Below are 24,357 nucleotides of genomic sequence, written 5' to 3'. Positions count from 1 at the left end.
CATATGCTATTTTTCAGCCCACTTTTCCAGCTGGACCGATTCCATGGCAAGCTTTGATAGTCTTCCTCGCTGCCCACCGCATGCCCTATCTTGGTCTCATTTGCAAGTTTGTTGATTCAGTTAGCCACGTGATCATCCAGATGAATCATGACACGTGGACCTTCTACAGAATTAATCCTACATCCATTGGTTGACCATAACTTACTTTTTTATCTGCTGTTGTGCTCGTTGACAATCGTGTCAGAACTTCCGCTCCCAGTTCCCCACTGAATGCCTTTTCTTTGTCTAAAATCAAAGAAGGGTCACAATTAGAGAGGTGGCTCAAACCCAGAGGCAGGGTAAGAACTGGAGTCAGGGTATCAGTGAGTGATTAATTCTCAGTGCAATTGATTAGAGGTTATAATTTATAACTAAAGTTTGGGCAAATGTGAGCTGTTTTTCTTGGAGTGTTGAGGCTGAGGGGAGACCTGATAGAGAGTTATAAGTAACATTAGAATCAGAATCAGGTTAAATATCAGAGGCATATGTCATGAAATTTGTTGTTTTGCAGCAGCAGTACATTGCAATACATAATAATAAGAAACTGCAAATTACAATAAGAAATATATTTTTAAAAATTAAATTAAATAAGTAGTGCAGAAAGAGAGTGAAAAATAATGAGGTAGTGTACCTGGGTTCATTGTCCATTTAGAAATATTTTGGCAGAGAGGAAGAAGCTGTTCCTGAAACACTGAGTGTGTGTCTTCAGGCTTCTGTATCGTCTCCTTCACAGAAACATAGAAAACCTACAGCACAATACAGGACCTTCAGCCCACAAAGTTGTGCTGAACATGTCCCTACCGTAGAAATTACTAGGGTTACCCATAGCCCTCTATTTTTCTAAGATCCATGTACCTATCCAAAAGTCCCTTAAAAGATCCTATCGTATCCGCCTCCATCACTGTTGCTGGCAGCCCATTCCACGCACTCACCACTCTCTGCGTGAAAAACTTACTCCTGACAGCTCCTCTGTACCTACTCCCCAGCACCATAAATCTGTGTCCTCTTGTGGCAACCATTTCAGCCCTGGGAAAAAGCCTCTGACTAACCACACAATCAATGCCTCTCATCATCTTATACACCTATCAGGTCACCTCTCATCCTCCGTCGCTCCAAGGAGAAAAGGCCGAGTTCACTCAACCTATTCTCATAAGGCATGCTCCCCAATCCAGGCAACATCCTTGTAAATCTCCTCTGCACCCTTTCTATGGCTTCTACATCCTTCTTGTAGTGAGGCAACCAGAACTGAGCACGGTACTCCATGTGGGGTCTGACCAGGGTCCTATATAGCTGTAACATTACCTCTTGGCTCCTAAATTCAATTCCACGATTGATGAAGGCCAATACACCGTACGCCTTCTTAACCACGGAGTCAACCTGCGCAGCTGCTTTGAGCGTCCTATGGACTTGGACCCCAAGATCCCTCAGCTCCTCCGCACTGCCTAGAGTCTTACCATTAATACCATATTCTGCCATCATATTAGAACAATCAAAATGAACTAATTCACACTTATCTGGGTTGAACTCCATCTCCATCATAGTAACAATGTGAGGAATAAATACAGTTGGAAACTTTTTCCCAGATATTACTGTACTAGGGGCATGCATTGACATTATGGTTAGCTGGTACTCTAAGGCATAGTGCTAACCACTATGCTACAGGGGGTGATACATTAGCACAACGCTTTGTGGTACAAGTGATCCAGGTTCAATTCCCACCGCTGCCAGTAACGAGTTTGTATGTTCTCCCGTGATCACTTGGGTTTCCTGTGGGTGCTCTGGTTCCTTCCCACAGTCCAAAGTCATGCTCATTGGTAGGTTACTTGCTCGTTGTAAATTGTCCTGTGATTAGGCAGGGTTAAATCTGGGGATTGCTGAGTGGCTCGGTTCGAAGGACCAGAAGGGCCAATTCTATGCTGTATCTCAATCAACCAATCAATATATTTTTAAAAATTAAATTAAATAAGCAGTGTGGGAAAAAAATGAGGTAGTGTACTTTGGTTCATTGTCCATTCATAAATCTGATGGCTGAGGGGAAGAAGCTAGTCTGAAACATTGCTTGTGTGTCTTTAGGTTCCTGTACCTCCACCCTGATGGTAGCAGTGAGAGGAATAGATGGGAAAGACAGTTGGAATCTTTCTCCCAGAAATACGAGAGGGCAAGCATTAAACGTGAAAGGGGTAAGTTTAAAGGAGATGTGCAGTGCAAGTTATCTTACATAGAGAATGGTAGGTGCATGGAATAGGCCGCCGGGGTAGTGGTAGAAGCAGATACGATAGTGGTGGGGTAAATGCACAAATTCACAAAGACACGTGAATATTCATGGGCTAGAGGGACATGTGGGTGGTGAGGTGGAGATACACCTCTACCAAAGGAGGTGTAAGGTGCTCCTTCCCTCTGCTAGTCCGCAGGTCACCCTTGGGCAAGGTGTAGCACCAGCTTAGACCCCCCAGTCAGGGTCATATGAACCCATGGGAGCAGGTGGTGGAAAGTCATATGAGCAACTGGAGCAGATCACAAGTCCTGGTTATGCGAGCACTGACACCAGGCAGACAATCTCTGAAGAGTTTGGATGATGGCTGAGTCACCATCTTGTAAAGACACTGCCCAGAAGAAGGCAATGGCAAAACACTTCTGTAGAAAAATTTGCCAAGGATACTCACGGTCATGGAAAGACCATGATCGCTCATGTCATATGACACATAATGATGATGATGAAGGCATATGGATCATGTACAGACAGAAGAGGTTTAGTTTAGTATCATGACTGGCACAGACTTCGTGGGCCGATGGGCCAGTTACACTGTTCTGTGTTAAGCGAGTAGACCTTGAAGTAACAAACCACTTAGAGAGAACATACACACACAAAATCACTGGAGGAACTCAGCCGGTCAGGCAGTACCTACAGAGGGGAATAAACAGTCGACATTTCCAGCCGAGACCCTTCGTCAGGACTGGAGAGGAAGATTCAGATTGAGATTCACTTATCTACTATACGTACATTTAAATGTACAGTGAAATACGTCATTTATGTTAGAATCAGAATCAGATTTATCACTGGCAGATGTCATGGAATTTGTTGTTTTGTGTGAAATATATATAAATAAGTCCTGCAAAAAGAGAGTAAAATGGCAGTGTTCATGCCTTCACAGACTGTTCATCAGTCTGACGGCAGAGGGAAAAAAGCTGTTCTCAAAATGTTGAGTGTGTGTCTTCAGGCTCCTGTACCTCCTCTCCGATGGCAGCGATGAGAATGGGGCATATCCTGGGTGATGGGGGTCCTTAATGATGGATGCTGCTTTTCTGAGGCATCACCTTTTGAAGATTTTCTTGATGGTGAGGAGTCTAGTGCCTATAATGGATCTGACTGAGTTTACAACTTTCTGCAGCTTTTTCCGATCCTGTGCAGTGCTCCCTCCATACCGGACAGTGATGGAACCAGTTAGAATGCTCTCCATGGTATGTATGTAGAAACATACTGGAATCTTTGGTCTCATACTAAATCCTTTCAAACTTCTACTGAAATATAGCCACTGGCGTCCCTTCTTCATAATGGCGTCAATATGTTGGGCACAGGATAGATCTTAATAACCAACACAACCTGAGGATGTGCTAAGGACAGCCCAAAGATGTCACCACACATCCAGCACCGACATGGCATGCCCATGAGAGAACGGAGGAGAAGCCAGAACAAAAGGGTTAGTGGTTGCACCGTGTTTTGTGGTTTTATGTTGATTCTCTACAGGGGTGAGAGTGGGTAATGTGTAGAAATGCCAGGGTCAACTGGTTACCTTCACTGACAGTTGATCTCTTGATTGAGATGACTGAATTTGAAGCATCCTTCGCAGGGGGGGGAGCGGAACACTCTCCAGCACTAAGTGTGGGGGTCATTCTCAGACCAGGTAGGCAGCTCGAAGTCCTGGAGTTCGTACAGTTCTGTAGTAGAAATGGCACATGGTTACAGCACGCCAACGTCAAAGTAAATTTATTATCAAAGCGTATCTATGTTACCATATATGACCTTGAGATTAATTTTCTTGCAGGCATTTACAATAAATTAAAGCGGTGCAATAGAATTTTTGAAAAACTATAAATAACAAAGATGGACAAACAACCAATTGTGCAATTAGTATAGAAACCAATATATAAATAAGTTAATCATACTGAGAACAAGAGTTGTAGAGTTCTTGAAAGTGAGTCTGTAGGTTGTGAAATCAATTTAGTGTTGAGGTGAGTGAAATTATCCAGGCCAGTTCAAAAGCCTGATAGCTGAATGGTAAATACATTCCTGAACCTGGTGGTGTGGGACCTAAGGCTCTTGTACCTCCTGCCTGGTGGTAGGAGATGGCTGGATGATCTGCTGAGTTTCTCCAGCATTTTGTGTGTGTTGCTCAAGATTTCCAGCATCTGCAGACTCTCTGTGTTTGTGCTTCCCTCCAATCATTTGATTCTTGAACCAACAGGCACAACTCCAATCTAGTGAGGTATCTCATTCCTATCTCACGCTATGACCACGTCTATCATTTTGCATAAAATGGACATTGTTCTTTTTTATTCTAGTTGTATTTTTTTTGTAGAAATGTGTATAATTTGTTAATTTATGCTTTTCTGGTGAATGCTTCTTTGTGTCTGTGATGCTGCTGCAAGTGAGTTTTTCATTGCACCTGTGCATACATGTATTTGTACACGTGACAATCAACTTGAGTTTGATTTTGAATAAAGACCAACATTCCAGTAATTATTTGTTGTTTTGAATGTTAACTTTTTTTACAAGTGCATGGATAAAGTCAAGAGAGATAAACTTCTTGATAAACATGGGAAGATGGCTCTTGTAAAATCTGAAGTGACAAGTTTGGGTGTTATCCTTGATTCCGATTTGAATTTTAAATAACCACAAAGAAAGTGACTACAGCAGCATTTCTACACTTAGGAAATATTGCAAAGTTATTTCTGTTTCTGTCATGTAATGATGCTGAACAATTCACACCAATGCACTTTTTACCAGCTGTCCAAAGCAATCTATTGACAAACTTTCAACTTATTTAGACCATTGCTGCCAGACTTTAAGACCATGAGAAAGAGGAACAGAATTAGGCTAGTCGGCCCATCAAGTCTGCTCTGCCATTCAATTATGGCTGATTTATTATCCTTCTCAACCCACATTCTCCTGCCTTCTCTCCATAACCTTTGATGCCCTGACTAACCAAGAACCTATCAACCTCCGCTTTAAATATGCCCAATGACTTGGCCTTCACAGCCGCCTGTGGCAATGAATTGTACAGATTCACCACCCTCTGGCTAAAGAAATTCCTCCTTGTTTCTGTTCAAAATGGATGTCATCTGTTCTATCATCCCATTCCTGCCCTGACTAGCAAGTGGTTCTGAGAGTAATCCAGAAATTACTATTTTGGAGGTCCTGTTTGTCAGCTTCTTCCATAACTCCCTATACTCACTTTTTCCCCTTTTCTACCCGTGTCATTGGTGCCAATGTGCACCACAACGTCTGGCTGCTCACCCTCCCTCTTGAGAACCTTCTGCAGCCACTCTGAGATATTCTGGACCCTAGCGCCTGGGAAGCAGCATCTCTTTCACAGCCACAGATTTTCCTGTCCATCCCACAAACTACTGAATCTCCTATCATCGCTGTGCCTGACTTATCCTGCCCTGCTGAACTGGCCACAGTGCCACTGGCCTAGTTGCTGCTGCTGTGCCTTGATTGGTCATTCCCTCCCACCCCCCAGAGGGGTATACTTGTTGCTGAGGGGAGTGGCCACTGACTGCTGACTCCCTTACTTCTCCTGGTGGTCACCCAACTACTGTCTGAAGCCTGTACTCTGGGTGCGACCATCTCAGTAAAAGACTCATCTATGAAGTTTTCAGCCTCCTAGAGTGCATCCAGGGTCAGCTCCATCTCCTTGATGCTGTCAGTCAGGAGCTGAAGTTGGATGCACTTCCTGCAGATGTAGTCATCAGGGAGACTGGTAGGCACCCTGAAATCCCACATCTTACAGGAGGAGTATTCCACTATCTGAACTACCATCTTGCCTACACTTGTTATACCTCCAACTTCTCAAACATGGTCTGTACCTGTATCAAAGTCCATTGAGCCAAAGTCTGACCACTCTAACACTTTCAACTAAAACCAGGACAAGGGAGCATATCACTCCCATCCTAACTACTCTGCATTGGCTTCTTGTATCTTTTGGAATTGATTGTAAAGTTTTTTTAAACTTGTTTTTAAAGCTGCTAAAGATCTGGGACTGGAGTACATCACAGAAGTGCTTTATTTTATAATCCTGCTTGAGCTCTCAGGTCTTCCAGCAGTCTCTAAAGTTTAAATGATCTCTCCCAAAAGATAATTGGCAGGTAAGCTCTTTTGAACGACACTCCTGAACTGTGGAATTCAATACCTAAAACTATAAGGGATGCAGACTCAGTTGGCAATTTTAAACATAAGTTCGAAACCTATTTATTTAACTTTGATTTTAACTAATATCTTTTTGTCTTTTATTTCCATGTCTATTTTTATTTTTGATTTTTATTTTATTTTCATGTTTGCACTTTTACCCCAATGTAAAGCACCTTGTACTACATCATCTGTAAGAAAAATGCTCTACAAATAAGTCATTGTTATTATTTAAGTAGATTCAGATTAATTAGGACATATCAGGATCATTATGGCCCAATTAAATGGCTGCCCCAATTAGCCGAAGTTTCATGGAAATAGTTAAAAATCTATAAAAAAGACTAACAGTCGTGCAAGTGCAATGGACTGATGATAGTTAGAAATTGTTCAACGACAGTCTCCTGTCTCAATTAAGCAGCATAGTTTCCAAATAAATGAAGGGACTCCTGGCAATTTTCTCAATCAGATTTTAGTTGTAAGAGTTGACCCAACGAAGTGGCTGCCCGATTAACTGATGGCTCAATTAACCAGAATCCACTGTATTATCATCACTCTGATCTTTGGAATGGCAACATTTAATAGTCTCCTGCCATTCACTGTTACTGCACTTCCTGGTTCAGGAAACACAATCCACCTGACAGTATTTACAAACCAGCTATACCCACCTTGAAAGATAATGCTTTCTTTTTCTCTCTCATTCTCTTAGCGGCATTTCTCACCTGTTGAGGGGCAGAATTCACAGAACCTTGTCAGTGAAGTGACCTGATCAGAGTCTCTGCCTGTGTTATCAGAGCTGCAGCCCTTACTTAGCATGCTTGCACCAAGTGGGAACCTGCTGGTTATTCTGCTGGAGTGGGTGGGAGCAGGAAATCAGATATTAAACTCAGAGAATTATACTATACAGAAATAGGCCCTTTGACCCAGCTGGTCTGTACTGACCAAAATGCCCAGCTAATCAGGTCCCATTTAGACCACAAGACATAGGAGCAGAATTGGGCCATTCAGCCCATCGAGTCTGCTCTGCCATTCCATCATGGCTGATTTACTCTCCCTCTCAACCCCATTCTCCAGCCTCCTCCCTATAAACTTTGATGCCCTTAGTAATCAAGAGCCTATCAAACTCCAGTTTAAATATACCCAATGGCTACGCCTTCACAGCCATCTGTGGCAATGAACTCCACAGATTCTTCACCCTTTGACTAATCTTTAATTGTCCCTCTACTCTGAGTCTGCGATCTCTGGTTCTAGACACCCCCATTATAGGAAACATCCTCTCTACATCCACTCTATCGAGACCTTTCAATATTTGATAGGTTTTAATGAGATCCCCCATCATTCTTCTAAACTCCAGTGAGTACAATCCAGAGCAATCAAATGCTCTTCAACATTCACCCTTTCATTCCTGGAATCATTCTTGTGATCCTCTCTTGGACCCTCTACAATGTCAGCAAGTCCTTTTCTACGTATGGGTCCCAAAATATGGCACTCACAATATTCCAAGTGTGGTCTGACCAATGCCTTACAAAGCCACATTAAAGCATTCTTAAATTACTTGTCATTGACACATATAGCTAAACTTTCCCTTGCGATGCATCCGATTGTCTATTAAGGATGTGCACTGACAGTGAGTGTCTTCCAACAACGACTGCCTAGGCAACCAATTTGGATTCAGTGTCTGTGACACATGAGGTTCATGTATGAATAGATGCATACCTTTTAAGGATTGCATGAGGGCACCTGGGTGGCAGGGTGGAGATACGTCTCTACCAAAGGAGCTCCTTCCCTCTGCTAGCCTGCTGGTCACCCTTGGGCAGGGTGTTGCACCTGCTTAGCCCTCCCAATCAGGGTGAAGGATGATCGTGCAGATCACAAGTCCTGGTTATGTGACCACTGACACCAGACAGACAATCTCTGAAGGGTATTAATAATGGCTGGGGTCCCCATCTTGTAAAGACACTGCCCAGAAGAAGGCAATGGCAAACCACCTCTGTAGAAAAATTTGCCAAGGACAATCATGGCCATAGATCTTGATCACCAACGTCATACAACACGGTACGTAATGATAATGATAATCAGAGCACCAACAGGGAGTGTGGGGGATCAAGAGTTGGCCAGGAAGGAGTATCCCCATAGACTATCTTCACCTATATCTCCTCCATTTCCTGGACATCTACCCTCATCCCAACTCACAGGGATGGAGTTCCTCCTGTCCTTAGCTACCAACCCACGATCCTCCACATTTAGCACAGCATTCTCTGTAAATTCCGCCATCTTAAATGAGATCCCACCACCAAATACATGCTTACTTTCCCCCACTCCACTCTTCGCTTTCTGCAGGGATCGCTTTCTCTGTAACGCTGCAAAGTATCTCCATAGAGAATGTCCTAAACTTGCTGGAATGCTATTGCAGCACCAGCGACCCAGGATTAATTCCACTTCTGTCAGTAAGGAGTTTGCAGGCTTTCCCCACGGCCCTGTGGGTCTCCTTCAGCTGCTGTGGTTTCCTCCTGCATTCAAAAAGATGGACAGGTCTAGTAGTTTCATTGGTCACGTGGGTGCAATTGTGTGATGTGACGGAAGGGCCAGTTAACGTGTCCTATCTCTAGATAAAATGAAAATACCCTGTGCATTAGCTCCTCAGCAGGTGAGGGAGTCAGCACCTGGGGTTCCACAGTTACAGTACCATCTGTAGCACTGACTCTGTGAGGACAGGGAGCAGATGTCTGTGTGCCACACCAGTGGACTGCAACGAAGCAGGCTGCCATTTGAAAGGATTCCCATCATTCCTTGCTACGGGAAGTGGATAGCTTGACTGGCTTCAATGTCACATCGTGGGATTTACACCCACAGATTCCATGTGTGACCCAGAACGCCACATGGATTCCTATTGCATTAACGCCCAGAAGGGGATGGGTGAGGGCTGAGAAAGTCTTGTCCATTGTAGACTTTGGAAGTGAAGACTGCCATCTTTCTCATGTCTGGTCCACACGTGAGTCCAGACCCCCAGCCACGTGGCTCTCTCTGGAATGGGTCAGTGGGTCACGCAGTCGTACCACTCTGCCATAACACCACCAACATCGAGGGCAACAGGTAGGAGGTGAAGGGTGACGTGTGACTGAGTGCCTGGCACTGACCTTGCCAGAGGTATGACTTCCCATGAGAAGGCAGAGATCTAGCTAATTCCAAGTAATATAAAGCTAGAAACCACACAACAACAAGTCAAAGATTACAGAGAGAATGCAGGAGGATTGGGTTGAGAGGGTGATAAATCAGCCAAGGTGGAATGGTAGAGCAAACTTGATGGGTTAAATGGCCTAATTATGCTCCTATGTCTTATGTACTGGGGCTTTTCGATGTCCAGGGAGGGGTAGCACCTCTGGTGAAGGAGCTTGTCGTGTCCATTCTGGGGCAGCTCACTCACCTTTGGTCCCCACCGGACACTCAGTTCTCACCTGTAGTTCCAAATAGTAGTTTGCACTCTGGTACACCTCTTTGACAGGCAGGCTAAACCAGATGAGGATAGCCATATGGCCTCGTACTCCAGTGAGATAGGGACATGCCTGTCCTAGCCTGCCAGTCCAGCTCTGGTGTGCACTGGGCAGTTGAGGTCAACACAATAAGCCCTGACAGCCAGGAAAACAGTTCTGCAATGCTCTATGGAGAGCGAAGGTCATGACAAGGCACAGAAGATGTCATGGTCATCCACTGCGACCAAAGAAGGGCCCATTTGTGACAGCTACTTGTCCCACTGGAGCCAGATTTCCAAGGTCAAGAGAGTGGAACTTCCCCAATGCAAGGGCTTTTTCACTTATTTTTATTTATTTATTGAGATACAGCACAGAATAGGCCCTCTGGCCCTTCAAGGTGCACCACCCAGCAAGCCCTAATTCATGGCCTAATCATGGGACAATTTACAATCACCAATCAACCTACGAACCCATACGTCTCTGGGATGTGGGAGGAAACTGGAGCACCCAGAGGAAACCCTCACAGTCATGGGGAGAATATACAGACTCCTTACAGGCAGTGGTGGGAATTGAACCTGGGCCACTAGTACTGTAAGGCACTGTGCTGACCACCACATCACCATGCTGTGCCAAAAACTCTCCCACACAGGTTTCCTGTTATCATCGGATATGGCGGACAACCAACGGTACTGAGGCTTTGAAACTGACAGCTCCTAGTGGAAATTGTCCCCAGACATTTCCTGTGAACAGCTTCTGAAGCTTAGAAATGGAGTCTAACTTGTATAGGAGATTCTGGAATGAATTTCTAGTTGGCAAATGAACTTAAAAACAAGTTGCATTAATGAAACTGTTTCACTCTTCCAGTAGTTTACATAATCCATCTTCTTACCAATACCACATGTGTGTTCTGACCACGTGGAAAAGATATCAACATAAAGATGTCTCATACCTCACTGTTGTACAGAGTATACACCAGGAATATGTAGAGACCCTATAATAAACCAAAAATAAGCAGGTTTGTAAGCACACATTGGTCATATTTTGCCTTGCAGACAACACCCTAAAGTACACTCAGTGGCCACTCTATTAGGTACAGGAGTGGAACCCAGGGTGGTTTCTGCTGCTGTGGCCCCTCCACTTCAGAGCTCGATGTGGCATGTGTTCAGAGATGCTCTTCTGCACACTACTGTTGTAGCACGTGGTTATTTAAGTTGCTATCGTCTCCCTGTCAGCTTCAACCAGTCTGACCATTCTCCTCTGACCTCTCTCAAGACTTTTTTTGCCCACAGAACTGCCACTCATTAGATTTTTTTTTTTTGTTTTTGCACCATTCTCTGTAAACTTCAGAGACTGTTGTTTGTGAAAATCCCAGGAGAAATCACAGTGTCTGAGATAATCAAACCAGCTGCTTGACACCAACAATCATTTCACTATCAAAGTCACTTAGACCATTCTGATGTTTGGTCCGAACAACAACCGAATCTCTTGACCATGTCTATGTGCTTTTATGCATTGAGCTGCTGCCACGTGATTGGCCGATTAGATATTTGAATGAACGACCAGGTTAGACGTACCTAATAAAGTGGCCACTGAGTGTATAATCATATTGAAAGTATATTTAAAGCAGAAATTGAATTGTTTTGTGGGCAAAAGGGGAAACAGAGACTGGGCAAGACAGCTGACTTAAGGCTGTTACTGAAAGAAGGAGTGAGGTTGGGGGACGAATACTGCCCTCTCTTGCTTTGAGTCTTTATGTCCTTATGTATCCTCATCAGACATTCCCTTGCTTACACCCAGATCTCCAGCCTGCCACAATTGCTAGTGACAGTCATAGAGTCACTGAAAAGTACAGCATAGAAACAGGCCCTTCAGCCTATCTAGTCAATGCTGAACCACTTAAAGTGCCTAGTCCCATTGAACTACACCCAGACCATAGCTCTCCATACCCTGCCATCCATGTACCAATCAAAACATTGAAATTGAGCTCACATGCATCACTTGCGCTAGCAGTTCGTTCCACACTCGCATGACTTTCTGAGTGAAGAAGTTTCTATAAGACCATGAGATACAGGAGCAGAATTGAGTCATTTAGTCCATCGAGTCTGCTCCACCATTTCATCATGGCTGATCCAATTTTCCTCTCAGCCCTAATCTGCTGCCTTCTCCCCCATGCCCTAATCAATCAAGAATCTATCAACCTCTGCCTTAAATATACTTAAGGACTCGGCCTCCACAGCTGCTTGCGGCAAGAATTCCACGGATCCACCACTCTCTGGCTAAAGAAGTTCCTCCTCATCTCTGTTCTAGAAAGACATCCCTCTATCCTGAGGCTGTGTCCTCTGGCCCTAGACTCTCCCACTATAGGAAACACCCTCTCCACATCCACTCTATCAAGGCCTTTCACCATTCGATAAGGTCACCCCTCATTCTTCCAAATTCTAGTGAATACAGACCCAGAGCCATCAAATGCTTTTCATAGGACAAGCTATGGACTCGATCTGAGATATCCCTGACCCTGGCACCCGGGTTACCATTTGGGAACCTTGTCTGTTCGTTTAACTAATGAATCCCCTATCACCACAGTGTGCCTCTTCTCCCTCTTCCCCTTCTGAGTCACAGAGGCAGACCCAGTGCCAGAGACCTGAGCACTGTGACTTTCCTCTGTTAGGTCATCTGCCCCGACATTATCCAAAGTGATATACCTGTTGTTGAGGAGGATGGCCACGGGAGTACTCTGCACTGGCTCATTAACACCTTTCCCCTTTCTGACTGTCACCCAGTTTCCTGTGTCCTGCACCTTGGGTGTAACCACCACTCTGTGTGTCCTATCTCTCATCCCTTCAGCCCCTCCGAATGATCCGGAGCTTATCCGGTTCCAGCTCCACCTGCTTAGTACGGTTTGTTAGAAGCTGCAGCTGGATGCACTTCTCGCAGTTGTACATCAGGGACATTGGAGGTCTCCCTGCCTTCCCACATCCCGCAAGAGGAGCATTTCACTGTCCTGTTTGTCAGCTCCACTGTCCTAGCTGTGCAGATATAAAGAAGAGCACAAAAAAAGAACTTGAGCTTTTCTTTCATTTGCTTTCTCTGACTGAAGCCTCCCTTCACAAAAGCCTCGAGGAGCTGAAGCCTCAAGATCACCACTCTGACTATGTCCACTCAAACCATGGCCACTGCACTTACCCCTGCCTTCCTTTAGTTTGCTCTTGCTAATCAATCGCAAACCCTGACTGATCACTCGTCAAAGCTCCATTACACTGTACTGACTCCCTCCTGCCTTTTAGCTCGGGCAGTGGACCCCCTCCTCTTATAACTTTCGTTGTCTGGATTGGCCTCTGGTCAAAGCTCTGTTTCCCTCATGTTCCTCTTAAACTTTCACCTTTCGTCTTTAATCCATCACCTCTACTTCTAGTCTCATGCAACCTCAGTGGAAAAAGCCTGCTTGCTTTAACCCTACCTATACCCCTCATAATTTTGCATACCTCTATGAAATCGCCCCTTAATCTTCTACATTCTAAGGAATAAAGTCCTAACCTATTCAATCTTTCCTCATAACTTAGGTCCTCTAGTCTCGGCAACATTCCTGTAAAATTTCTCTGCACTCTTTCAACCTTATTTACATCTTTCCTGTAGGTTGGTGACCAAAACTGCACACAATACTCCAAATTAGTCCTCACCAATGTTGTAAGCAACATCACAGCTCATTAAATAATCACTGGTTGCAAACCATTGCCCTCTAACACCTTTCCTATCAGAATCAAAGATTTAATTGTAAATTCTTTATTGTGCCTAAATCTGCTTTGCTTATGTTTAGAATGAAGAACCACACTTCATTATAATAGTGCTGACTACCCAGCCAGCAAACTGCCTTTTCCAAAGGCTCCCGTCTGGGAAAGCGCGATAGGGCTATTAAAACAAAAACTTTTACACCATCTTAAAAGTTTCTTTCCTCAGGCAGTTAATCTGATCAACCATTGTAATTATTTCCCCACCACATCCCTCTCTATTACCTCAATCACTACAATGCACTATAAACACTTTAAACCACTGTTTATAATGTTGCTCACATTGCAAATACATGCTTTTTATGTATTTATGCATACTTTATTCCATAGCCATACTTCTAACTTTATTTTTATATATTTTTAAAAAATTGTTGTATGTTATTTTTTGTTACATGTTCTGCCCTGACCCACATACTACAGCCAATTCTAATATATGTCAATGTACTATATATGACAAAGAAAGTTGACCCTTGATGTATTGATTTCATAATAAAATATGCAGGTCAAAGTTGATATCTTAGTTGAATATTCTATTTGATTTTGATTGGAGAGTTGTGATGCAGGAGGTGTAGCTAACCCTAACACAAGAGATTCTGCAGATGCCGGAAATCCAGAGCAACACACACAGAATGCTGAAGGAACTCAGCAGGTCAGGCAGAATCTATGGAAATGAATAAACAGTCGATGTTTTGGACCGAGACCTTCATCAGGACTGGAGAGGAAATGGGCAGAAGTCAGAATAAGAACGTGGTTAGGGAGAGGGGAAGGAGTACAAGCTGGCAGGTGATAGGTGAGACCAGGTGAGTGGGGAGGTAAATGGGTGAAGGAGGGTGGATGAAGAAGGAATTTGATAGACAAGGACAGTTGACCATGGGAGAAAGGGCAGGAGGAGGGGAACCAGAGGAAGGTGATGGATGAGTGAGAAGAGAATGGGTGAGAATGTGAATGAAAAAAGGGAAAGTGGAGGAGGTGGAAGAAATAGCTATTTATTTTTGCTGTTTTTATAGAAATTCTGATCAAAGCGAATGCCTGGTAAGATAAAGCACGCTTTGGCAAACAAATTCAGTGTTTATCGGGATTCAATTATAATTTGCTTCCTCCGACTTGCAGCAGAGCGGGACAGAGAGGGTCACAGACATCCTTAGGGCCACACTGAATACCCAGTCAGCAACAGATGTGCTTTAATGGGCCGACTTTCCGCCTTCTCTCTCGAGGTGGAAATGTCACTCCCACACAAAGCTCCATCCTGCAGGAACATTCATGGGATCCAGTGACAGAAACAGCTTCAATACAAACATTTAAAGTGCCAGACTGTTGTACTAAACTGGAGGGCCTTACCCTGGCCCTCCTTATTTTAAGAAAAGCTTTTTCTAAACTTTGGCAGGCAATACATCAACGATTTAATATTTTTTTAATAGTGCTGAAGATGATGTCTGAAATATTCACTTCCAGACCTTGTGTACCAAATGTTATGATTTAAATTTTAAAACATTATTGTGAATTATTAGACAATTAACAATGCAATTGAATGTGGGAGGGAAGAGCAAGATTGATCATGATGTAGGTTAAAAGGTCGAAACAACATTGTGGGCCGAAGGGCCTGTACGTTGCCTATGGCCTCACTTTCAAGAACTCCACAACTCATATTTTCAGTATAGTCTGTAAGACATTAGAGCAGAATAGGACATTCGGCCCACCGAGGCTGTTCTGCCATTTGGTCATAGTTGATCCATTTACCTCCCAACCCCATTCTTCTGCCTTCTCCCCATAACCTTTAATGCCCTGACTAACCAAGAACCTATCAACCCCCATTTTAAATATACCGAATGATTTGGCTTCTACAGCCATTCATGGCAACAAATTCCATAGATTCACCACCCTCTGGCTAAAGAAATTCCTCCCCATCTCCGTTCTAAATGGACATTCTTCTATTCTGAGTTTCCTTCAAAATGTCCCTCTATTCAACCTCAGAATACCTTATCTGTGTGTTTGATTGTTTGTTTATTTATTTGTCTAATTAGTCATTTATCAATTAATTTATATATATATCGATTTCTTTATTTGCCTATTTGTCCATTTACTTATTTATTTGTATTTGCACATTTTGTCTTCTTTTGCACATTGGCTGTTTGTCAGTCTTTATTTGTGTGGTTTTTCATTGATTCTATTGTATCTCTTTGTTCTACTGCAAGAAAACAAATCTCAGGGTTGTGTATGGTGACATATACCTTACACTTCATATTTTACTGTCGCCAAACAATTGATACCAGAGTGTACAATCTTCACAGTGATATTTGATTCTGGGCTTCACACTCCCTGGATTACAAATCGATAGTAAATATTAAAAATTTAAATCATAAATCATAAATAGAAAATAGGAAAATGGAAAGTAAGGTAGTGCAAAGAAAAAACGAGAGGCAGGTCTGGATATTTGAAGGGTGCAGCCCAGATCTGGGTCAGGATCCATTCAGCAGTCTTATCACAGTGGGAAAGAAGCTGTTCCCAAATCTGGCCGTATGAGTCTTCAAGCTCCTGAGCCTTCTCCCGGAGGGAAGAGGGACGAAAAGTGTGTTGGCTGGGTGGGACATGTCCTTGATTATCCTGGCAGCATTGCTCCGACAGTGTGCGGTGTAAAGTGAGTCCAAGGACGGAAGATTGGTTTGTGTGATGTGCTGCGATATGTTCACGATCTTCCGCAGCTTCTTCCGGTCTTGGACAGGACAACTTCCATACCAGGTTGTGATGCACCCTGGAAGAATGCTTTCTACGGTGCATCTATAAAAATTAGTGAGGGTTTTAGGGGACAGGCCAAATTTCTTTAGTTTTCTCAGGAAGTAAAGGCGCTAGTGGGCCTTCTTGGCAGTGAACTCTGCTTGGTTGGACCAAGTCAGGTCATTTGTGATATTGACCCCGAGGAACTTAAAGCTTTTGACCTGTTCCACTTGCGCACCACTGATGCAAATAGGGTCGTGCGGTCCGCTATTCCTTCTGAAGTCAACAACCAATTCCTTCGTCTTGCTAACGTTGAGGGATAAGTTATTGTCTTTGCACCATCCCACCAGGTTCTTAATTTCCTCTCTGTACTCAAACTCATCATTACCCGAGATAAGGCCTACAATTGTTGTGTCATCAGCAAACTTATATATTGAGTTTGATGGAAACTTGGCTGCACAATCATGGATGTACAATGAGTTCAGCAGGGGGCTGAGTACACATTCTTGTGGGGCACCGGTGCTCAGAGTGATTGTAGAGGAGAGCTTGTCCAAATATGTACTTCGATCATAAATTTACTTTGAAATTTGGACTGCTCTGCGTTCTAATGATCAATTTTGCTTATAACAAAATGTATTAATTCAAAACTAATAATACCCCAGAAGGAATGCTACCAAACTTTGCTCTTTGCTAATGGTAATTCTCTATGTGATAACACTTTAAATATGCAAAAGAACATCATACTTCTTGGCTGCTTGTAGTTGTTTCTGAAGATTTAAATTATACATTTGACACTTGGCCAGAAACTCCGACAACATTTCCAAAGCAGGGTCTGCCCCTGATACTCTCACGTGAAATCAGGCATGTAACATCACTGTTGAAGTTCAGTTTCACCAAAACCTCTGGCGTCAGAATACTTTGCTTTCTTTCATTGAGAATTTCCTTTTCCATGTCGGAAACAGGATGCGCTTAGCATAACACTATCACAACACCAATGACCCAGACTCAATTTCCTGCCTCTGCCTGTAAGGATTTTGTACTTTCTCTCTGTGGCCGCTTGGGTTTCCTCTGGATGCTCCAGTTTGCTCCCACATTCCAAAGATGTATGAGTTAGGGTTAGTAAAGTGCATGCTGTGTTGATGCCAGAAACAAGACAAGGCTTGGGGACTGCCTCCAGCACATCTCAAACTGTGTAGGTCATTGACACAAACAATGCAGTTCACTGGATATTTTGATATAGGTGTTACAAACATAGCTTGTCTTTAAAACTAGACCTATAGATGTGGAAAGCATGTTTCCAAGAGCAGGTGAGACTGGAACCAAAGGGCACAGGCACACGACAGAGATGAGGAGGAATTTCTTCAACCAGAAGCTGGTGAATCTGAGGAATTCAATCCTCCTACATTCCAATAATGTAGGGGTTATTAGGTTGATTGGTCACGTGGGTGTAATTGGGCAGCGTGGGCTTGGCGGGCTGGAATGGCCTGTTACTGTGCTGTATCTCTAATTAAAAAACCATTACACACACGCACATGCACACACACACACACACACACACACACACACACACAGATGTGCATGCGCACTCACAGTGGTAACACACAGAGACGTGCACGCGCACACACACACGCACACACACACACACACACAGACGTGCATGCGCACTCACAGTGGTAACACACAGAGACGTGTGCGCGCGCACACACACACACACACACACACACGCACAGACGTGCATGTGCACTCAGTGGTAACACACAGAGACGTGCACACACACACACACACACACACACACACACACACATACACACATGCATGTGCACTCACAGTGGTTACACACACACACACACACACACACACACACACAGAGACATGCATGTGCACTCACAGTGGCAACACACAGAGACGTGCGTGCACGTGCGCACACACATATATGCACACACACACACAGACGTGCATGCGCACTCACAGTGGTAACACACACACACAGAATCCAATTTATTCTAAATGTCCTCCTCCCGTGTATCTATCACATTCATCTAACTTTCAGCTCAATGGGGTGACACAGTGGTACAGTGAGTAGAACCACTTGTTCACAGCTCCAGTGACCCATACCTGCTTCTGCCCTCAGGTGCTGTCTGTGTGGAGTTTGCATGTTCTTCCTGTGACCGCATGGGTTTGCTACAGGTTTTTTCAGTTTCTGCCATAGATGTGTGTGTTGGTAAGTTAATTGGCCACTGTAAATTGCCCCTAGTATATGGGTGAGGTGTAAAATCTGGGGGCAATTGATGGGAATATGGGAGAATAGAAAGGGGTTAGGATAGGATTGGGTAATCGATGGCCAGCACTGAGTTGGTAGGCTGAGAGGCCTGTTCCTGTGCTGTATGAAGCCAATACTCTATTACCATTTCTGCAATCATCTACACCCAATTGTAATCAATGTTCCCTCTTTTTTATATATAGCTACAAAGATCAGCTATTGCTCTGAGCAGGAAATTTTTAAGCTGCCTGAAAAATGCGCGGCACTTCAAATGATTTTATTTTTTGTAGATGCCTTCAGCGTTTAGCGGGCCAGCAGTTTATTAACAATGAGCTACTGACTTCCATTCTGTGTTCATTGTTACAATTTGTAAGTGTTGTAACTTGAAACACTGACAGTGTAAATAGGTTGAAGCTCTAAAATGTTTCAAAGTAAAGGTTGTGGTACATTTATTATTTAGAAAATTTACAGATTATATTCATTAACACATAATTAATTATAGGGTATTTCACAATTATATTTAGATATATGTCAAAGTTATCTTAGCACAATTTCAAAATTATATTACATTATGTAAAAAAAAATTCCAGCAGTGCAGAAACAAAGGCTATGGGCATGGAAGCATTTAAGTTACTGTGTGGCCATGCATATGCACAGCTTAGAGGGAACAGTGATTCACAAGCCACTGCGGTAAAACAAAACACCAGCAACTGCTGAGTTAATTTAGAGCTCAGCAGAACTCATGCAGGCAAAGAAAGTAAACGACAGCTACTGCTCAAGATAATAAATCAAAATGGTAGAAAAACCCGTCATGAACTGGATTAGGGCTGCTCAGTAGTGTAGCGGTTAGTGTAATACTTTACAACGTCAGTAAGCTGAGTTCAATTCCCACTGCTGTATGTAAAGAGTTTCTACATTCTCCCCATGACCACGTGAGTTTCCTCCGGGAGCTCTGGTTTCCTCCCACATTCCAAAGATATATAGATTGCCATTAGTAAGATGTGGGCATGCTATGTTGGCATCAGAGGTGTGGCAACACTTGCAGTCTGCCCACATCACAGTTGTCACTGAAAGAAGGATGGCATGTTGGTGTAATACTTCACAGCACCTGTGATCAGGGTACAATTCCCGCTGCAGCCTGGTGTCTAAATGTACACTCTCCCTGTGATCATGTGGGTTTCCTCTGGGTGCTCCAGTTTCCTCCCACATTCCAAAAGCAAACAGGTCAGTAATGTTTAGTAAGTTGTGGGCATGCTATGTTGGTGTGTAAAGTGTGCCAATACCTGTGGGCTGCTCCCAGAATATCCCACAGCCTCTTTCTGATGAGCGAGCTTCCTTCTAACACAGAACTCTTTATGGCTTTTGTTTTAGAGTTTATCTCCTGTCTACAGTTTGGGCTTTAACCTCAATCCCTCTTGACCGCCGCTCCATTACTTAAAAATTCAAAGCTCGAAGTTTAAAATACATTTATTATCAAAGTATATATATAAATACAACTTTGAGATTTGTCTCCTTGCAGGCAGCCACAAAACAAAAAAACACAAAAGAATCCACAAGAAAATCCCACACAACAAAGACCAATAAACATCCAATATACAAAAAAGGCAAATACAAACATTTAAAAAACAAATAAGACACAGAACATGCTCCACAGAGTCCCTGAAAGTGAGTCCACAGTCACTGAGCCAGTTCAGGAAAACAGTAACAACTTGAAAACTGTGCAAAGTACTGTACCAGAATTTCAGGGGATGCATTAACGCTGGCTTTGGTGGGGGTGGAGAATCGAGGGAGGGATCTGTCTGTCCTGTGCAGGCAGGAGGAATGAGGCCTGATGACCTTCCCACCCTCAAACGGGTTCACAAATCAGCAAGAACGGAGTTCAAGGCCTGGTGTTTGGTGATCAGCGGGTCCTGGGGTTAAAGCCAAGGATTTAGGTGGGCTCGAGGGTTGAATTGGTGGTCCGGAAGTCGAGGCCTGTTGTCTGGAACCCCAAGTTTGTGAATCTCTGTTAACCACTCGGGCAGACAAAGGCCCAGTGCCTGCAAGCTTGAGTCTGAATCTGAGTTTGCTGGAGGCTGGAGGCCTGAGGCCTTGGAAGATGGCCTGTAGTAGGGTTAGAGGACTGAGTATGAGTGTGGGTGGGAGAGAGGAAAGGGGCTTGTACTGCTGTTGTTGTTTTGTTGCTTGTTGTGTTTTGTGTTTTGTGTTGTTCTGTTGAGCATTGTGGCCATGGGACAGTGATGCCAAAATGTGTGCTGACACTTGCCAGCTGCCTCCAGTACATTCTCAGGTCTAGTATTAATGCAAACCGTGCATTTCACTGTATGTTTCGACGTACATGCGATAAATAACCTTGAATATCAAATCTTGTAATATGTAATGAATTATTCCATCATTATATTAAGGATTTCCATGCATTTCCCTGTCTGAATGCTCTCCTCCTCCACACCCCAACTCCCCGCGACCACCAACTCCTCAATACACACTCTCATCCTACATAAAATGCTGGAGGAACTCAGCATCGATGGAAAGGAGTACAGTCAATGTTTTCGGACAAAACCAAATCCTGCTGAAGGGTCTCGGCCCAAAATGTCGACTGTGCTTTTTTTCCAATAGATGCTGCCTGGCCTGCCAAGTCCCTCCAGCATTTTGTGTGCGTTGCTTGGATTTCCGGCATCTGCAGATTTTCTCTTGTTTCTCATCCTACACTTGTTACTTTTCATCTTTTATTGCCTTTCACATATTTATACAACTGCTTGTTTTATTGTATTAGTGTCAGTGACATTATACTGTCTTGCACAAACATACACCTCATACTTTATGTCAACCTGTCAAATTGTCAGGATATGACACTCAGGGACTTGTGCTGGTATTATTTTGTGACTCTGTGTGGTGTGTGTGACTATGTGAACCGTGTTTTGCACCTTGGCCCCACAGGAAGAATGTTTCATTTAGCTGTGCACATGTGTACGGTTGAATGTGAATGGGCGCCCACAGCAGTATGGCGGTTAGCGCAGCACCATCACAGCTCAGGCGTTTCAGAATTCAATTCCAGCACCGGCACCGTCTGTAAAGAGTTTGTACACTCTTGCTGTGCAGGGCCAGTTTTCTCCCGGTGCTCCGATTACTGTACCTCCCACAGTCCCGAGATATACCAGTTAGCAGGTTAATTGGTGATTGTAAATTGTTCTGCGATTAGGCTGGGTTAAGCCAAAGGACCTGGTCCGCCCTTTGTTTTAGAGTTTATAAAAAAATAAAATTTAGCACCTTAGCCCCAGAGGAATGGTTTCATTTGGCTGCATACGTGTGTATGGTTGAATGACAATGAGCTTGAACTTGTTACGTGTATCCACAACTAACTGTTTACAGTTCCCACTCTTCACGTTGCGATCAAGTGACCTATTTCAGGCCAAGTTTTTGTTTACAGATCAGGCGTCTGCTGTTACTGACTTGCAAGATCCAGTGACCTCAGCACCTCATTGCCAAGCAATGGCTTATAGCACACGGCACTTTCAGGTCTTCAAGGTCAGGACATTGAAAGCTCATCTTTCTACGGTATACATGGTACAATAGCGGCTCAACGCTGAGTTCAGAGTTTCTGATACTGTTCCGCTTGTTTAGTCATCTTATACACCTCTATCAAAGATAGTGAGATTAAATTTTAGTATTATTTTTCACATGTACATCGAAACATTCAGTGAAATATGTCATTTTGTGTCAACGACCAACAGCAGCAATCACCATTGTCTATACATTCTCCCCTTGACCATGAGGGTTTCCTCTGGGTGCTCTGGTTTGATTGAACTTAATCCCCTGACTAATGATGACCAACACACCATACATCTCCTTAACAATCTTATCAACTTGCGTTGCATTTTCAGGAATCCATGGACGTAGAGTTCGGGAATCTATGGGTGTTAGAGTTAATGAGTTGTGGGCATGCAATACGCACAGCGACACTTGTGGGCTGCCCCCAGCACAATCTTCAGACTCTGTTGGTTGTTGACGCATTGGTCTTATAGATTTTGAGCCTGTCCCAGTTGCAAGGCATGGGCAGCATCTGGCTCGATCTGGCATGAGTTCCCTGCATTTCCCATTTCATTTCAGGTTGCCAGCACTCAATTATAACTCTGCCATGGATGCTCCCAAGCCCGGCTGTGAAAGGGGGAGGGTTGGCCATAGGGTTAGCAACCCCTTCCTGTAAAACCCCAGAGCTACAGCAGCGCCAACAGAAGCTCCAAAGACCTCATCCCTGGGAGAGCAAGGATCTTCGCTGAGGAGATGTATGAAGTCATGTAGTCATGTGGAGAAAGTGGAAGCCATGGGGATCCGAGTGAGCTGCTGTCAGTGTTCTATGCCCCAGGGTAATGGGCTTAAGAAGAAGAAGAAGCAGAATTCAACTGTACAAACATAATGCAAACTATTCTATTTCAAGCACCTCTGCTCCAACCTCAAAAAGCTGAATTTTCTGGTGGCCGACCATTTTCATTCCTATCCCCATTAACGTTCCAACATGTCAGTCCATGGCCCCCTCATTTGCCACCATGAGGCCGCTCTCAGGCTGGAGGACCAGCACCTCATATTCTTTCGAGGTAGCCTCCAACCTGATGGCATGAACATTGATTTTTCCTTCTGTTTTTTTTTTCTCTCCCTCTTCTCTCTTCTTCCATTCATCACTCTAGCCTCTTGCCTCTTCTCCTCAGCTGCCTATCACCTCCCCCTTGGTGCCTCTCCTCCTTCCCTTTCTCCCATAGTCCACTCTCCCATCAGATTCACTCTTCTCCAGCCCTCTACTTTCCCCCACTCCCCACCTGATGCCTTTCCCCTTCCTTTCCAGTCCTGAGGAAGTGCCTGACCCGCTGAGTTCCTCCAGCGTTTTGGTGTGTGTTGCTTTGGATTTCCAGTGTCTGCAGAATCTCTTGTGTCTTATGAGTAAGCAGAAGTGAAAAGCTTACCACGTTGTCTCATTACTCCACTGTAGTGTGGAACCTCTGACATGATCACACGTGCTCTGGTGGACAGATATGGATTGTGTCGACACTTTGGGCAGTGTGAGAGGGTCCCTGCCCACTCAGTCAACACAATCTATCTTTGTCCACCAGAGCACGTGCAATAGTCCAAGAGGTTCCACAGAAGGTACTGGATGCGGATAAATGAGACTGTTTAAAACATTATACTGAAGGCAAGAGTTGAGGCGAACCACTACATGTTCTACTGACCTGATTTATGTTATCTGCTTGTACTTAATCAGTACTAGATAACATAGCTGAGATCCCTGCCATCCATCTTGTGTGATTTCCTGACTAAATGCTTTTCCTCATTTGGAATATTTTGGCAGGCCGATATTGTTGGCTTCCTGCCACTGACCTGTCCTTCGACAGAATACCGAATACTCCTACAGCAGCTGCTCTGCTGGCTAATTTGCCAAACCAAGCATTTATTTGACGGATTTCCAGTGCAGTTTTAGATTAACTTGAGCCCAGCTGCAAGTACCGAATGCTGGGAAGACAGCTTGCCATCCTCACAAAGAAGACAAAGGCCTGTGTACTTAACTTGAGGATAAGACAATAAGACGTTGGCACAGAATCAGGCCATGCAGCCCATCACATCTGCTCCACCATTCTATCATGGCTGATTCCTTATCCGTCGCAACCCCATTCTCCTATTTCTTCTGATAACCTTTGACAC

General features: G+C 43.9%; 1 protein-coding gene across 1 annotated transcript in view; it reads right to left on the bottom strand.

Annotated features, from left to right (window-relative positions):
* Window positions 1-3,199: 3,199 nt before the first annotated feature.
* adgrd2 (adhesion G protein-coupled receptor D2) overlaps window positions 3,200-24,357 on the bottom strand; it is a 152,905-nt gene continuing 131,747 nt past the window's right edge. The window contains exons 17-20 of the mRNA XM_072240666.1: window positions 10,862-10,903; window positions 7,111-7,164; window positions 3,831-3,975; window positions 3,200-3,204 (exon numbers count right to left, since the gene is read on the bottom strand). Coding sequence (XP_072096767.1) covers window positions 3,200-3,204; window positions 3,831-3,975; window positions 7,111-7,164; window positions 10,862-10,903 — 246 coding nt within the window. The remainder of the gene's footprint in view (window positions 3,205-3,830; window positions 3,976-7,110; window positions 7,165-10,861; window positions 10,904-24,357) is intronic.

Source organism: Mobula birostris, chromosome 22 (genome assembly GCF_030028105.1).
Source record: "Mobula birostris isolate sMobBir1 chromosome 22, sMobBir1.hap1, whole genome shotgun sequence".
Taxonomy (NCBI): Eukaryota; Metazoa; Chordata; class Chondrichthyes; order Myliobatiformes; family Myliobatidae; genus Mobula; species Mobula birostris.
This window is presented reverse-complemented; position numbering and strand designations above follow the sequence as displayed.